General features: G+C 44.0%; 2 protein-coding genes across 2 annotated transcripts; one reads left to right on the top strand and one right to left on the bottom strand.

The window, feature by feature from the left end:
* The first annotated feature begins 7367 nt into the window (after positions 1 to 7367).
* C1QTNF4 (C1q and TNF related 4) lies at positions 7368 to 8471 on the top strand. The gene has a single exon (XM_009949666.2). It carries the CDS (start codon positions 7368 to 7370, stop codon positions 8469 to 8471), a length of 1104 nt encoding a protein of 367 aa, XP_009947968.1.
* A 2613-nt stretch (positions 8472 to 11084) lies between these two features.
* On the bottom strand, positions 11085 to 15986 carry FAM180B (family with sequence similarity 180 member B). Its single transcript, XM_009949665.2, has 4 exons — positions 15595 to 15986; positions 14908 to 15449; positions 12976 to 13055; positions 11085 to 12402 (listed from the first exon to the last, which is right to left on the bottom strand). Exons 2-4 carry the CDS (start codon positions 14972 to 14974, stop codon positions 11959 to 11961), a joined length of 591 nt encoding a protein of 196 aa, XP_009947967.1. The 5' UTR covers positions 14975 to 15449; positions 15595 to 15986; the 3' UTR covers positions 11085 to 11958.
* Positions 15987 to 17014: the final 1028 nt, after the last annotated feature.

The raw sequence follows: 17014 nt of genomic DNA, 5'->3' as shown, positions 1-17014 counted from the left end.
GGTTTTTTCCCCCAGAATTTATAATAGCATAGTAAAAGTAAGAAATCTTATGCTACATTTGCTTGTTATTACCCATGTCCCCTATCCAATGTCTTCTAGACTGTAAGCATCTTTCAGAAGCTCTTCTACAGAGTCCAGCAATGTGCACGCAGCAGGCTATCAGCTTCTTTGCAAACTATCATAATTTAAATATCTTAAGCCAAGTGACAATAATTCTCCATTTGCCTTTGCAATAGCCTGAGTTGCACTGCTTGTGCTCAAAATTTTTTCTCCTAAGGTGTCTGTCACTCCAGTAGGTCTGTTCTGGGGCAGTCTGTCTAGCTGTGCTTCATATGGTTTTATTTCCACAGGCAAAGCAAAAAAAACAGGACTTCCATGAACAAGTCCCCCTGCTACATGGCTTCCAGCCCAGCCACCTGGAACAATGAACTCACCCTCTACTCTGTTCTGTGAGGTCTCTGTGCTGTCCTCTCTCTTTAGAGCTGGCTTTTGCACTGGCCAGTCTGCCTTTTGGAGCCTTCCTCTCTCTCTGTCTTAAAGGAGATCTTTATGGTATGTGCTGCCAAAGTGTCAGTTATTTTCTTTTACCTATCAATATACCTCCTGGTATTCCAGGCCAGACTGTCTCTGTTAATCCTTTATGCCCGTGTGATCTGCCTTCTGGTGCAGCAATCCAGTTCCCTCTGGAGAGATGGGATGCTTCAACAAAGCCTTGTCTCTTGTGCACACCAGGAGAAAGACATGCATGCATAATCCAGGCTAAAAAATGGAAATAGATTCAGGGGTGGGAAAAGAGATGGTTTAACTTTGGCATTACTGTAACTGGATCATTGCAAAAATTCCTACTGTTGAAATGGTCTCAGTGCTTTATGTCTAAAGGTAGCACTAGTAAGTAAACACTGTACAGCAACTGATTTCTGGCTTTCTCAAGCTGTGGTTTCGTGTCTTTTCTGGCCTATGCTTTCACAGAAACCGTTTCTCACTGAACTCAGTCCCGGCAGTGGCTTGTTTTTTTCACTACTTACTGCTGCTGTGATTTCAATGACAGCTTATCAACAGTTTTGTAGTATTCAACACATTTTATGGACTACAGTTTAAACTCAAATGTTCTATGTTTTCTGTTCTTCCACTTGTGATCAGTGTTAGAGTACGTTTCTTTGCTTTAGAGTTTTTAGTCTAGTTTGCTTGAGGATTGTGCATGTGGTGAAGAGTTGGATTTGTGTAATTTGCTCATTAGGAAAAGGATGTAAAAAACCCCACAACTATATTACATTTTAAAGTCTTAGTCTGTTGGAATAACTCCTTGCTCCCACCTAGGGTTTATTCAGCCATCTTCTCTACTAAAACGCCACTTTGTCTAAATGTATATATTTTTAAATATACATAGTAGTCAAAACAGAAGACACAGTGTGTCACCCTGGCACTTCAAACATGTATAACAAGTTTCCCCGAATGCTGTTATATGAAGAAAAATCTTAATGTCAGAACTATGGTGTTTCCATTTTGATCAGTGAATATACATCATCTTATATATCATCATTTTAGCTTAAACAGAGTTGTTAGAGCTTCAGTTGAAATATAGCAGGTTTAATTAATATTCTGAAGTGCAGGCTAACATTAGAGGCTTATGCCAAAATACAGTCTCTCCGTTTCCTTTTCCTGAGTAGGGCTAGATGTGAGGTGCTTCAAAAGAATTTTTGTCTCTCTACAGGTCTTTGAGTATACAGAAGCTGATTTATTATGTTAAAGGACTCCCTTCACTCAAGGAAATATTTAAAATTAAGTACTTTCTATATTAATGCCATGCAGTTCTGTCAAAGTGTGGCTTATAGTTTCCAAAAAGCATCCTGAATGCTTCAGACAAGGTTTTACCTCTCAGGATTATTCCACAGTTCAAAAACCCACATTTATCAAAAGCAGAGAAAGGCCAAAGCCATAAATGAATCCCTGATTTTGTCGCTCAGTACTCTTTATACAGCTTTTGCTTTTCAGAATCTGCTACATTTAATTTCTCCTTGATGTTAGAAGAAGTGATTCATTTACACTATTATCTGATGCTCTTAATCTGTCTCTGATGAGTGGAACAGCCAGTATGTGGTATCTGGGGAAAAAAAAGTCTTGCTAACTATAGTCCAAGAAGGCTGTTCATTACACAGGCTTTCACTGAATCAAATAATTGAAACACTTGCAGCTGTTCTTTAATATTAGAGTAAGAGCTAGGAAGAACAGGGCTTTGCTCTTGCAGCTTACAGGATTGTAAGAACCTTTACTAACAGTTAATCCAACTGCACTGCTTTGCACTGCTTCGCTTTTGTTTCATAGCTCATTCTTTGGTGATCTTCTGGGTAAAACTCCCACTGAAATTAAAGGACTTTTGCCTAAGGTAGGACTGGGGAATCTAGCTCATTAATATTTTTGAATAAAAAGAAAACCCTTGTGAGTTTTACAAGATCTGGCCTGCAAGTCTAGAAATGGGGTGACCTTTCTAGTGTTAAAAGTCCTTTTGTAAATCCGTGGATTTCAGTAGAGGAGTAAAGCTAATTGCCTTTCCACTGGTGAATTGATTCTATTCCAGGACAGAAACATCACCTCCAGCAAGCACAAAGCTATTAAAGTTTCCTGGATCATGCAAATGGGGAATTCTATTTCTTTCTTTTCAAAAGAAAATTTGCAACTCCTGTTCTGCTATGTGAGTCACTACCATTTTAGCCCCTTATTTTCATGTCATTAAATCAAAGTTAGTGCCTTTGAGAACCATTAACTCTGTCATGTGTTTTTTGCCTCCTATTCCAAAATTAGTTTTTTGACTTCCCTGTGGGCTGCTGTCCCTGTTGGTACTGCCTAGTGTAAAGGCAGTAGCATAACTCATTTATCCTTTGGGTCTGCTTAGCTTTCTTGCATACTTCTGTAGTGTTAGCGCAATAAGGAATGGTAGGGTAAAGGACAAAGGGCCCTGATTCATGTGTGAAACACAGCTGTGGTATATGACACGTGCATGGCCCATGCTGAAGACCCAGTTTTCACCTCTAGCCTTTTATCATTGTACCTCACTCTGCAAGTTTTAAAACTTATGCCATAGCATGAACTTAAGGCTGATACCACAGTGTCCATGGGCAGCCTCATATCCCTAGAGCTGTCTCTTCCCCACCAGAAGGAAGCTATCCCAGGAAAAGGCTCGGGCACCAGAAGCATTTGCTGGGCAAGCATTTTGGAAGCTTTATCTTTCAGACTTGCTATGCTAATACTCAAGTCCAAGAGTTGTTGTGAATTGCCTCTGTTTATGGCAGCCCTATAGCTAGCCGAGACTTCTTAATGATTGGCAAATTATTATTTTAGTATTAAAAAGGTTTAGTATGAGAGGCAGTTATTCGACACTTTCTAAATTCTTTTAAAAAGATAAAGAACCTAAATACTCCTGCAAGTGGTGAGTGGGAGCTGTCAAGGAAACAACTTGCTAATGGAAACAGCATAATTATCTGCCTTATGTAAATGACTTGCCAGTAAGTTACTGGGAAGAGCTGATAAATAAGGGACTGCAGCAGCAGAGTGTTTGCAACTGTAACTGAGTGAGTCAAGCTTTAATAAGTGATCTTATAACTGAGAAATTAGCTTTGGGACAGGAACAAGGATAGTGGTCATTTGAAGGAATACAAGGTCAGATTCACTACAGAGTTTATTAAGCTGATCGGTCTTTTTGTGGTTTTCTGGCCAGCAGCGACACACTTGCAGTATATTCCCCGACTCCCAGATACACCGAGCGAGCTCTGGAACACAGGCAGTACTTTAGAGCCAGGCTGGTTAGTGTGGCTAAAAAACGCAAGTGCCAAATCCTTTCCTGTTATTTCTTGTTTCAAGAGTGTGCAGCCATGTCACAGTCATCTTGGTTCTCCATGGGGCCGTACCATGGTGATCGTTGGAATAATAATGGATAAGTGTGAATCAGAAACAATAGCCCTTATAAGTTTGCCTTTAGGGCTTGGTTTTCTAAGCTGAAAGCTGAAATGAGCCTGCCGTGCTAGATGTAGCACTTTGCACTCTGCAGAAATAGTACTGCTGAACCAGAGGCTGAGCTCACAGTGTGACAGTTTGGGATTTAGTTCTTCGTGGGATGTTAGAGCCTATTAGTATTGTTTAAACGGCAGCAATGGCCAAATGCTGTACAGACATGGGAAAAGAGAGAATCTTTGCCCTGAGGAACTCAGAAACTAAATGTCAAAGTGAGGAAAAATAAAGACGTCATGGAAGCAGATGCCTGGCAATTAGCTATGGGTTAATAGTTCTGTTGAAAATGCTTTCTTAAATTAATTTGCTGGATGAAAGATTGTCTGTCAGACCTGCCGTTAGCTGGCTAGTTCCATGTGTCATGGCTAGGATTAGTAGCAAGTGAATTTTCAACTGCAAGAAGGCAGTAGCTATGGGAATCTAATCTGTAGTCAGGATTCATGATTTAGGAGGTCTCTAGTCTGACTTCCTGCTGCAAGCAGGGCTAACACTGAATGCAAACCAGGTTGCTCACAGCTTAATCCAGTCTGGTCTTGAAAACTTCCAAGGACGGAGATTTCACAGTCTCTCTGGGCAAACTATTCCATTCTTAATTTCCCTCTGTGTGAAATTATCTTGCATACATCCGGAACCTTCCCGTTGGATTTTATGAACATTGTCTCTTATTGTCTCACCATGCACATCAGTGAAGAACCTAGCTCTGTTGTCTCAGTAACCTCTTTATAGGTACTGGAAGGCCACTACTTGATCCCCTCAAAGCTGTCTCTTCTCTGAGCTAAACAAGCCCAGTTCCCTCAGCTTCTCCCCATAGGGCAAGTGCTCCAGACGTCAACCATCTTGGCTGCCCTCTTCTGAAGTCACTCAGGTGCCAATTAAAGGGGTGTAATTACTGCCTGTTGTTGCTGGCTAGATTCTGCTGATGCACCCCAGTGTGCTGTTAGCCTTCATTACTTGCAGGGTACAGCGCTAACTCAGGTATAAATTATTGTCCTCCAGCACTCCTATGTCCTTTTCAGTAGCAGTGCTCCCCAGCCAGTTAGTTGCCAGCTTGTACCAACGTGCAGGGTTAGTCCATCCCAGATGCAGGAATTTGCAGTCATCCTTGCTGAATTTCCTTTCAGTTCATACCTCCAGCCTGTCTAGGTTCCTCGGAATAGCAGCTGTGCCTCCAAGTGTATTGGCAAACCCTCTGTTTTGGTGTCGTCTGCAACCTTGATGAGTGAGTGTTCTGTCTCCTTCTCCAGGTTGTTGATAAAAAATATTAAAGAGGACATCTGAAATTAAATGTTAAACACCAGCCCTTGAGCCTGACAACCCAGCCATTTTTTTACCCATCTAGTAGTCCGTATATCTAGATTGTAACATCACAACTTGGATACAGGAATGCTCTGGGAGGCTGTAACAAAAGCCTTGGTAAAAGGTAGGTGACAGCCACTGGTCTCTTCTCACAAGATGGCATTCAATTGGTTAGACATGATCTACCCTCAGCTGATCAACACATGCTAAATGTCATGTCCTTTGTCTAGAAATGTATTCCAAGAACACTCCATGATTTTCCCAGGGACTAAAGTGAGTGGCTGACTGGCCAGCTGGCCTGTAGTTCCTCAAGGTTGTCTCAGTTATCCTTTCTGAAGACGGGTGCAACATTTGCCTTTCTCCAGTCACTAGGGACCTCCTTTGATCTCCGTGACCTTTCAAAGATGATAGAGAGTGACCTCAATATGACATCAGCCTGCTCTCTCAACACCCTTCAGTGCAGCCCATCGGGGTCCCGTGGATGTGTTCAGTAGAAGCAGGCTAAGTCAGGAAAAATCTCTGGAATTCAGGGGCATGGAGGAAAACACTGAGATGCTTGTAAGAGGCATGATCTAATGTAAAATTAGGACATGGATGGATATTTCTTTTTGTCTTTGCTAGTGTGTCACTTTCATGTAATTGAGTATCTAATTCATTCTTGGGTTCATAGCTATTAGAGCTGCATTTCAGATTTCAGTTTTATTCTCAAGTGTGGAAGAGCAGGGACTGTAGGTCAAGTTGAATTCCTGTTGGTGAGTGATTCTAGGTATCGCATCTTGCCAAAACAGGATCCCATTGACACCTCACAATCTATGTGGATTCCATCGGCTTTACTTCTATTGCTAGGCCATCCCGGTTGATTCAAATATTTATGCCTTTATCTTTTTTAATTCAGGATTTGCCTTCACCCCTCCCTGCAATGAGTAGCATGTTTTGCTCCTGTTCTGTTGGTCTGTGAATTCGTTGTTTGCAGACTGGCAAGGCACCAGTTCTAGGGTGACAGATGGGGCAGACTGTAAACCAGGCATTGCCTCCCAGACTGAATGACATTTTAATAAGCACAGAGAGGTGACGGAGAGAGAAGCTTCTCACTGGAATAACTGGCAGTTTTGTTTTCAGCCTGAAAGCACTAATAGATGATTTTTGGCCTCAGTCCAAAAAAAAATCACAGAAACTAGAAGGAGAAAATCCCATTATCTCCTAACTTATCCCTCTTTTTTAAGGGTCAAAAGTTTTTTCTTTCTGGTCTGTTATCCAGATAGGGAGTTGTGTCTGTGTTTTTGGTATTTCATTTCTCTCTTACGGATTCTATACTTTGTGAGACTTGCCTTTTATTTATCTTTTGTTTTCCTTCTTTTTTTAGATTTCATCCATTTTCTCCATTGCCTGCCTTCCTTCCCTAAACATTCCCTCTTCTTCTAGTTTCTTTACACTCTTCACAGATGGTGAAATCTGTCTGAATGATGGGGTCTGTCAACTTATTTGGCTTCCACACCCTGTGAAACAGCTAGTGCGGTGCTTGGCAATGGCATCTGCATGGGAATCATTGGAGCATGTGTCCTCTTCTCCCTGCCCTTCAGCTGTATCTCAGTTGTATAATACAGGGTCTGTGTAGGGCTTTGTCTCATCCTTGGTCTTATGAATAAAAGCATTACAAAAGGGAGCTCTGGTAAAGCCCCAGCAATCCTCTGCATTGTGAGCAACACGGTGTTTTGCAGAGAAGCTGTAGGATAGCCAGACTTTCAAAGGAGAAGATTCTTTTTCTTCACATGAGTACAGGGAAAAAAGGTCCAGCTCTTGCTAGGAAATTATCAAAATGGTGCTGGGATCTGAACTGAGGTATGGTCCCATACACTGATCAGAGAATGCATGGGAAACTTCTCAATGTTTGGACATAGACCTTCATGTCTATGTAGCAAGATTCAGGTCTGGGTTTCAGCTTTTATTATATATTTTATATATATTTTTATATATATATATATTATATTATATATATTTATTATATTATTATATAATCAGAAATTAATGGAATTCCTGCTAAAATATGTTTCTTTCTCCTTTCAGATACAATGATGACACTGAAGGTTCAGATCCTGTTTGCCTTCCTTTGTGGCATTATTTTTCTGCCTACAGATGGCTTCCCAGCAGACACCAGTAATGAATTTCGCTCTGCTTTCTCTGTGGCCAGAACCAGCAGCATGGAAGGGAGCTCTGAGATGGTCATTACCTTTGACAAAGTGTATGTGAACATTGGCAATGACTTTGATCCCAAGACTGGATTGTTCCGCTGTCGGATCCCTGGAGCCTACTACTTCTCCTTCACTGTTGGGAAATACCCGAAGAAAAACTTGTCTGTCATGCTTATGAGAAACAAGAATGAGGTGCAAGTGATTGTGTATGATGAACATCACCGCAAGGAACGGAAGGTAGCCAGCCAGAGTGCCATGCTGCAGCTTGACTATGGTGACAGCGTTTGGCTGCGTTTACATGGCGATCCCAAGTATGCTCTTTACAGCAATGTGGGCCCCTATACAACTTTCAATGGCTACTTAATCTATCCAGACACTTCTGCCTTCTTCCAGAATGCTCTTATCTCTCAAGAGTTGGGGCCACACCATCACACTACTCAGCAGCTTCCTGGAGAGCAGGATGAAGCTTCACGACAACATGTGTTATCTGATCAACCAAACAGGGAACAAGACCCTCGCTCTGCATTTTCTGTTGCCCGCTCACAAAGTCTGCTGGGGACAGATGACAAGCAAACCCAGCATGAACCCATCACATTTGACACAGAGTTTGTGAACATTGGAAAAGATTTCAATTCCTCCACTGGCATCTTCTCGTGCCGTATACCTGGTGCATACTACTTCTCCTTCACCATTGGCAAAATGCCCTTTAAGACTATGTCAGTGAAACTTATGAAGAACCACAATGAGGTGCAGGCTATGATCTATGATGACAACCACTCCAAGAGGCGGGAGATGCAGAGCCAGAGTATTATGCTTCCTCTGCAATATGGGGACACCATTTGGCTCTATAGCCATCAGCATGATGGTTATGGTGCTTACAGCAACCATGGCAAGTACATCACCTTCACGGGCTTCCTGATCTATTCAGAGGCTCAGACAAAGTGGCTTCCAGGTGCCAGCTCACCCCAAGGGTCGAATAATTAAATGCAGATGTGAAAGGAGCATAAGAAAAGCCAAGGTGCCATGAACTTGGGTATAGCTCCTCTTCGAACACCATCCTCTACTTTGAGCATGCGATCATGTGTCCAGTGCTTTCCTTACACTGCACGCTTGTGCCTTCTCTGCAGGGCCACTGCTGTGTCTGCCATTCATCCATAGAAAGGTCTTTACAGGTTGTACGTGTGTGTCCTGTGTTGGTGTTTGATTTAAACATAAAGCATGAGGTAGTTTTGGGGCAGGGGTGGGGCAGTGTAGCGAGATGCTGAGGCTCAGAGAACCACTGCAATAATGTTACTACATATCCCCAGCATCCAGAAAGCAAAGGATGTGGTGACTTTCCTTGTGTATCTGGGGAGGGAAAAAATGTAATGAAAATGAATGTAATAAAAATTCAAAAGATGTAAAATTTTCTCAGATTGGAATCTGTTGTTACTTGTGAGACTTGTGTGCTTAGAACCATAGAAACATTAGGTTGGAAGAGACCTCTAAGATCATCAGGTCCAACTGTATACCTAATACCACCATGCCCACTGAACCATGTCTAGAAGCAATACGTCAACATGCTTTTTGAACACCTCCAGGGACAGTGACTCCACCACTTCCCTGGGCAGCCTGTTCCAATGTTTGACCACTCTTTCAGTAAAGAAATTTTTCCTCACGTCCAATCTAAACCTCCCCTGGCACAACTTGAGGCCATTTCCTCTCGTCCTATTGCTAGTTATTCAGGAGAAGAGACCGACCCCCGCCTCACTACCACCTCCTCTCAGGTAGCTGCAGAGAGCGGTAACTTCTCCCCTCAGCCTCCTCTTCTCCAGACTAAACAACCCCAGTTCCCTCAGCCGCTCCTCATAAGACCTGTTCTCCAGGCCCTTCACCAGCTTTGTTGCCCTTCGTTGCCCTTCGTTGCTTGTGACTGACTGAGGTACCAGCTCAGGAGAGAAAGCAGCATGGTGATTGTACGAGCTGCAATATGTGTTACTGAGCTAGTCTGTCTGCATACAGTCTTTTTTATCATTGTACCAAATACCTCATACAATTTTATTGCAAGTTTCACGATATTTGGTGCTTTTCTTAGTCTGACGTTGATGAAGTCAAGAAGCTGTGTTTGAGAATCTCAGCTTCCGTTTAATGAAAATAATACGTTTAGAAGCAAACAAAAAAGTAGGCTTCTAGCCCTCATAGTAAAGGATGAGGGCTCAAGTCTACGAACAGACTCTGAAAGCTCAAACGCAAGGTAAGTGAGAAATGTATTTTTAAATATCTTAATATTTGGGTCAGGAGCAGGCTCATAATGTCCAAGTGTGAGTAAGTATCATGCTGTGCAATGGCAGTGTTAGCTGCAGGGTCATTATATTCTTCAGGAACCAGCTCCTGGAATACAAGGGTGTGGCACACCTACCAGAAGCTGTATCGGTCGCCTAATGGGAAAGGGATCAAAGGTATTTTCAGCATCTGTGTTCCAAGGGTTTCTTACACCCTGTGTTCCGCCAAGTTGCAGTGCTGCTGTGGGGAGAGTGGTGTGGCTGTGGAAGGCACTGGTGTGTTGCTGCAGGGCAGCCAGGACTGACGACAGGATCCCCACATGGCATAGTAGGAAAGCAGAAGCCTGGAGGCTTTGTCGTAGTGTGATGGGTGCTGTTTCAGTTGAGCTAAACCCTGGTCTCCCAAAATACATAAACTGCAAAAGTGCATCATCTTCAGCATGCACGAAACTTTGTGACGTCACTTGAGTTTATAATCTGCTCAACAGATAGCAATGCTCTTACACCGATCCTAACAAAATCCTGAATTCAAAACAGTGTATTTGCATCTGAGTCACTAAGCCAGCCCCCTCAACCTGTATCCAGACATTCGTGTATCTCAGACTGTGTATTCTCCAGCAAGACAGTATTTTCGTGCACTAGTGCCATCCCAGCTCAGCCTTTTGATGACATTCTCTGCTCGAACTGGACTTGTCTGTAGCCACTCCCTGCCTCATCACTCCGTATGTATCCTAGACATTAATGACTGGGGGCATATTTAGGAAAAGGATGGAGGGCAGAGATTTGAGGTATGTAAAAAAACCTCACAGCATAAGAATAGTAGAACATTAGGTGGGACACTAGTTTATTAGAAGTTATACTTCAAATAAAATGCTAATCTTACAAATTCCTGCATCCTTTGGGGAAAAACAAATTAACAACAAAAAACAAAACCAAAAAACAAGCAACAACTGACCTGCTTCATGAACTGTGTAAATCTATTTTCTCCTGTCATAGCCCTAACCTGACCTCTAAAACCATTCTCTGTGGTATCTTGCTTACAGGCTTCTTACTTCTGCTTCACCATTCCTCCTCTCCATCTGTTGGGCAACAGCGGCCTGGAAAAAGCTTAACTAGGTCAAAATCTAGCAGTTCCCACTTTGAATGTCACACCTGCCTCCTTTTTTGAGCATGGAAAATTCAGAGTATATTGATAGAAAGGGAATTATGAATCCCATCATCTAAGCACACGCTATGAATGTTCAAAATTAACGTACCTATAATGGCAGCGGGAAACCTAGTAGAAACAAAACAACAGAAAAAAAAAAATCGAAACCCTCCTGAGTAGATCATTACATTTATTTAATTCCACACTGCAGTGTGTGAGACAGAGAAAGGTTAATGATCGCCTTCTATAAAATAATTGTATTTCTGATTTTAGGATAGAGATTATGTATTTATTATGTTTGGATTGTAAAGTGCCATAGCTGTACAAAAAAACTTCATAGAAGAGGTAAAATCTGCTGAAGAAATAACTAGGTCACAATCCTTAGGAATTTAAATGAGATTTAAGGAAGTATAACAGCACAAAGCAGTGTACATGTGTAGCTATGATATGTAAATACTAGAAAGCTTCATGGAATACATACATTTTCAGGTTGCTTTTTAAAGAAAGATGAATACATGAAATGGGAAATTACTATGGACACATAAAATCTGATGCCACATGAGCAGAAAGCTGAAATTAATATGTGACCTGTATCATGAAAGACAAGAAAATCTGCTTAGCTGGTTACTGGAGAGGAGAAAAAATACTGTGTTTGGCTGAAACCACAGGTGGAATGTAAAGAGGCTGGGCTGAATTATCTGAGATGAAGTCAGCTAGGATGCCAGTGTAATATCCTGGCAAAAAAACCCTATATCTCCCCAGTAAGTGTCAGTGATCAAGCTAGATAACACATCTAAATAGCACTGCCCCCTTCAGTGCAGCCCACTTAAAAAACAAAGAGGGAGAAAAAAAAAAAGGGTGAAATGCACTTTATAGTTTTGTCCTATTTCATTTAAAAATAAAAGCTTGTATATAAGTCCGTAGAGGGTTGCCAGTGCAATGCAGAAGCAGGACAAAAAGGCGTGGTGTATTTTTACAAAGTCCTGAGTAACGTGGAAAACATCAGAACAACCAAGGATGCAGCTGAAGTCAGGTGTGTCCCCTCCTATGGTAGTTTCCCTTATTAAGTGTCCCTCTTGGTCCTGGCCAGGTTGGAATGGTAGAAATGTTTCAGGGATGCCAAATGTGAAGGCTTCTCCTTCCAGGGCCAGGAGGCCAGGACGAGGGTGGTGTTTGCAGGGCAGAGCCCCTTGCACAGATCACGAAAGATTTCATCAACCAGCTGAGAGAAAAAACTAATCCAGAGATTTTTATCCAGGCCCTGCATGGAGCGAACCTGGTAGGCGCAGTAAACACTGCTGAAAATGAGACGGTCAAACTCTGTCAGAGGCAAGGGGGTATCAGTCAGTGAGTAATATCTCAGATGATGCTCTATCTCTGTTGGTGTTTTGGGAACTTCAGCCTCTAAAATCCACATGAACCACCGTGCTGGGCGCAGGGAGGCCAGCTCCTCATCCCGCAGCTGGATTGGCCTGTTGGCTTGGATATCCAGCCCTCCCCAGAGCATCTGGAAGAGAAGAGCAACATGCACACAGAGAGCCCGGCACAAACCCTCCACCAGTTAGAACTGAGCTGCAAAGCCATCTGCAACACTGCCAAATCTTGGGCTGGCCCGAGAGGCGGCCCCTCCCTGGCTCACTGCCCACAGCCTACCCAGTCCCCCTCCATGTCCTCTTCCACCAGCTCCACACCCCTTTTCTGACCAGCCCCACACCTCCGTTTCCCCCTGGGGCCCATCCAGCTCCCGTCTCCTGCCCTGCCTCTCCCACCACAGTCCAGCCCACAATGGCTCCCCGGCACAGCCACTTCAGGTGGGGGGGGTCATCCAACCCAGCACAGATGTTCCCTTGTCCCACCCTGGGGGTGTGAGGTGCTGTGGAGGGTCAGGACCCCCTTCATCTGCACCCCACAGTGAGAGGGAGCACAAATGCAATTAAGGCACCGCTGAGGTGTTTTCCAGGCCCTTCTGAAATCCAGCAGGGGTGAGAACAAGCAGTATGCATGAGGTTTTACGTGCAGGCAGGTGGGAGCACAGGCGCTACCAGTGCCTCAGCCCACAGACACCCAAAGCCCAGGAGACCTCTAACATGATGTCAGCATCCTCTGGGCCACGACGGGGTGTGTTGGTGCTGGCACCGTCCCTGCTGTGAGGATGTTCATCTGGAAGACAGATCAGGCAGAGTTTGGTAGTGTGAGACCATGGCCCTGCCTGGTTATTTTTGTCATTTGGTTTGCAATAATGTCAATACTTCTGAGTTGCAACCCACAGCTTGCCAAACATGACAGATGCTGACCACGGGATCTTGATAAGCAAAACAAGCTTTTTAAGAGAAGTGGAAGTGGTTAAGGGAGGCAAGTGTGAGTTTTGGATACGACAGCCCTTAACACTGACAACAGAGCTAAAGCGTATGGCAGCAAAGGCACCTGCTTTGACAGGCAGCAAGGAAGTCCCGCACGCTGAACATGAGTGGGTTTTGATCTGATGGTTTTTGGTTGCTTGGAGGTTTTTGCTGAAGAAAGCAATGCTGCGCAAGGGAAGGAGTGTGCTGGGAGGCTCCTCCACCTGCTGGTAAAAACATAACCTGGTGCTTATCCTGGTTTTATACTTTCTTGAGTGTCTGCTGCTGGTGGCGGCAGAGTGTGAGGGTAAAAGAAACCCAGGCAGATCCATTATGGCTCTTCTCACATGCAGCTAATTCCTTGCTAGACCACCTAACATAATTTAAACCGGGAAAAATAGATGCAAGGCCAGAGTAAGGAGAGTTTGTTAATATGAGGGTCAACGTTAGTCCTAAGAATTCTTCAGTTTTCATTTACTAATAGTCCTAGTGCTTTAACTTTCTGCATTTATTTTGCCTTTTTTATTTCTTTGTGAAAAAGAGACACAAGTAGCCTCGGTCTAGGACTGTGAGAGGGAGGCTGCATCCTCTCCCTTTGCATTGGTCAGCGTAGTCATGTAGTCAAGACCCTCTTCTACTTCTTACAGACTCATCTTTCAGGTCAAGAAACATGAAATGGAAAAAGCTTGTATAAAATAATGAGCTCTCTGACACATTTTTTTAAATTTTTATATGGATGAAGACTTTTTATATAAAAAAGAGGAAGAATTTATGTTGAGTACTCCAGAGTTAAGGTCAGCAGGTGCTTATAAAAAGTAGAAAAAAGATTTAATACTGTATGTGTGATGACTACTACCAAACCCTGCTTCCAACTTTCCATTCTTGGTTGAAGTTTTTCAGGGAGATGCACAAGCTGCCTTGAAAAGCACGCTGTCACCCCCCAGGCTGTGGAGGGTGGTGTCTCTGCACAGCTGTAGGCTGCCTAAGACAAGCCAGCTGTGGCTTTGGGATAGGAGCAGGGATGTCACTGCTCTCTCCTACTCCTCCATGGGTGTGCCAGCAAGGCTTTTAGCTCAGGTAAAAATACTGCATTATCTGAAAATGTCTTTGCTGGGCTTCTCTCTGCTAACTGATCCACTGAGTTCACAGATCCATCTCCTGAGAGACATCTGATTGGCTCTAAAGTCAGTGAATGTTTTGAATAGCTGCCAAACTGCTGTTATTAGTAACTGTCTCAAAAATACATGCAGTGTTAGATTTTTGAGCAAACAAAAATTAAACAAAGCGTAACAAATAATGTGTTGAAATAATAACATAAATATCCTCTGGAGATGGGAAAATGGTCCCTTACTTTAGGATTCAACAGGGTTTTTTTTCCCCAAAAAGCATCTAGAAAATCCACAAACATTATTGCAGGAGCAGAATTTTTCAGTGGAGACCCAAGAAAACCCTTCCCCTGCCACCAAAACCAGCAGCAGGTCTTCGTCCTGCAAGCAGGTACAAGTGCCTTGCCAGCAAACAGCCCCCACTGGGACTCCACCCTCTCCTGTGGCAGCACCGCTAGCTGGAGCATGTGACTGTATCTAAAGCCGCAAGCAAAGTGTCGTGCCACTGGTGTGGCACCAACACATGCCAAGCCCAGAAGCCACGTGGCTAGCAGGTGGACTGCTTACCTGTCAGCCTCTGGGATCCAGCAAACACGCAGAGGATCAGCCAGGCGTTGAGCTGCCCCTGGACCATGGCAGCACTGCCCGAGTGGCTGCCACCCCTCTGCAGTCAGTGCTGTGCGTGGAGTGGGAGCGGTTTGCTGGGGCAGCTTCCGTCACTGCTGCTGGTCCCAGCAGCCTCCGTTGGAATGGACCCAGCTTTCTGTGTCTCTGGTTGCAGTCCTGGGAAGGGCTTGCAGTTTAACTTGTTGACCCCGAAGGATATTTTCCATCATATTTTGGAAACTTGGAAGACTTTGTTGTGAAGTTTTTGGCAGAATTGTTTAAGCTTCTTTTCCAATGACTGATTTCCCACTGCAGTTTATTACAGGAAGGTATTAGTTGCAAGAAACTTCATTACACATGGTTGCCCCTAAAGAAGAGAGGACTTCTTGGTCTCTCCTGCCTCCACACAGTGCATCTGTCACATCTCCATGACACTTCTGCTCAGCTCCTTGGCTTCATTTTCAGTTTGCCTTTTTCCTGGGTTTGAAAATGTGCAAGCAATCCTGAAACATCACAAGCAGATAGGGCCAGCAGTCTGTGCAGATTCATGGAAGGGCAGTAGCAGCCAAAATACACAAGCAAGCAGAAGAAATATCACTTGTTCGGTCTTGTATCAAACTTCCCGCAGGGAGAAGTCAATATACTGACCTAGCAAACAGCAAGGATCAGAACCAGCTGGGCTTCAGCACCTCAAAATCCTCTCCTGTCACAAGCCTTGGGTTATGGCGAACATGGTCTGCCTTAGATGTTGTGATTTACACAGACGAAACTTCATCTGATTCCCTTTGCAGCAGATACCTGTTCTCTGCACATCCTTGCACTTTTATTAGTGCCCAGTCCCAGTCAAGATGTTCTGTATTTCTGCTCTGTATGGCACAGTACGGTCCTGGGCTCTCCAACAGGTTCTGGGATGCCAGGGTTATATGAATACATGATAATATGTATAAATAAGTAATGATACTATCTCACTCAGGTTAAAGGGGGAAATAAGTCTGTCTAGAAAAGAGAGGAGGTGGAGCTGAACCACATACCTTTCTCAGCAAGTTACAGGGTGTCAGTTTGTAGCGACTGCTGTCACCAGATAGTTTACTGAGGGTAAGGGATGATGTTCCAGTGTGCAAAGTAGCATGTCTTCTGACGCTTCCAGGATCTATAGCTGTACCTTGCAATATGTGGACTTACACCAGCTATGAAGAAACGCACACAATGGACGAGTCCCAGATTTGTCACAGGAGGAGAGGCCCTCAATATCCAAAGCCATTCTTACCCTCTGTTGGGATCAAAAGTAGACCTGTGTCTCTGTCATAGCCTTGGCTATCTTCAAGTCAGGCTACACTTCTGTCAGTTTTCATTATTTTCTGCTGCTTACGCGTTTGTTGCATCCCTTTCTTCTGGGCTGAGATACCTTTTATTAAACTGTGAATCACATGCTACTTGAGGGGCAGACACTGATGCCCCATTTGTGCAGTGAGATTGATGTGCCTTCTGTTCTGCGTCAGAGTCCCTTACAACCCACAGCGTACACATGACTTTTTCTAGAAGTCACTATGCAAAAAAACCCAGCATCTCACGGGCCTTGAAACAGCCTCCCTTTAGCATGCAGCGCGTGACACAAGGAGGAGCCCAGGATTTTGGCCAACATCTGCGAAGGCCTTATATGATTTTGCCAATGGGAAAATTGCCGAGGAACAGCTTGCAGCTGAAGTGCCTAGAGGAGGATACCCGTGCTGGTGGGAGGGAGAAGAGAGGAGGCTCAGAGGCTGTGCTTAGGTGACTGATACAGTGCCAGGCAGGGAACAAGCGTCAGTGGGAGATGGGGCCTTGAGCCAGTGAGATTTTGTAGAATTGCCTCACTATCCCACACAGAAGGGCAATTGCAGAGTGATAAACACACGCCTTAGCTGTTTGTGAAGCAGCAGTAGTGCTATGATGCATGGAAACAAGCCCGAGTTCTGACAGCTGCACATAGTCCCTGCATGTATGGCTGCAATGTCAGGCAGTGCACCCACTCCTCCCGAGGGACTGCAACCTCACCAGGTATTCACAGCTGAGTGTGCACAACCCTGCC

The sequence above is a fragment of the Leptosomus discolor genome, chromosome 3, assembly GCF_034619465.1.
Source record: "Leptosomus discolor isolate bLepDis1 chromosome 3, bLepDis1.hap2, whole genome shotgun sequence".
Lineage (NCBI taxonomy): Eukaryota > Metazoa > Chordata > Aves > Leptosomiformes > Leptosomidae > Leptosomus > Leptosomus discolor.
The sequence above is the reverse complement of the archived record's forward strand: the minus strand, read 5'-3'. Positions and strand labels throughout refer to the sequence as shown.

What these genes read in the sequence shown, in the direction of transcription:
- C1QTNF4 (XM_009949666.2), top strand. Translation starts at nt 7,368, where the DNA reads ATGATGACACTGAAGGTTCAGATCCTGTTTGCCTTCCTTTGTGGCATT.
- FAM180B (XM_009949665.2), bottom strand. Translation starts at nt 14,974, where the DNA reads ATGGTCCAGGGGCAGCTCAACGCCTGGCTGATCCTCTGCGTGTTTGCT. An exon ending in TGGATCCCAGAGGCTGACAG is followed by an intron (nt 13,056 to 14,907) that starts GTAAGCAGTCCA and finishes TCTGTCTTCCAG; the next exon opens with ATGAACATCCTCACAGCAGG. An exon ending in ATGCTGACATCATGTTAGAG is followed by an intron (nt 12,403 to 12,975) that starts GTCTCCTGGGCT and finishes CTTCTCTTCCAG; the next exon opens with ATGCTCTGGGGAGGGCTGGA.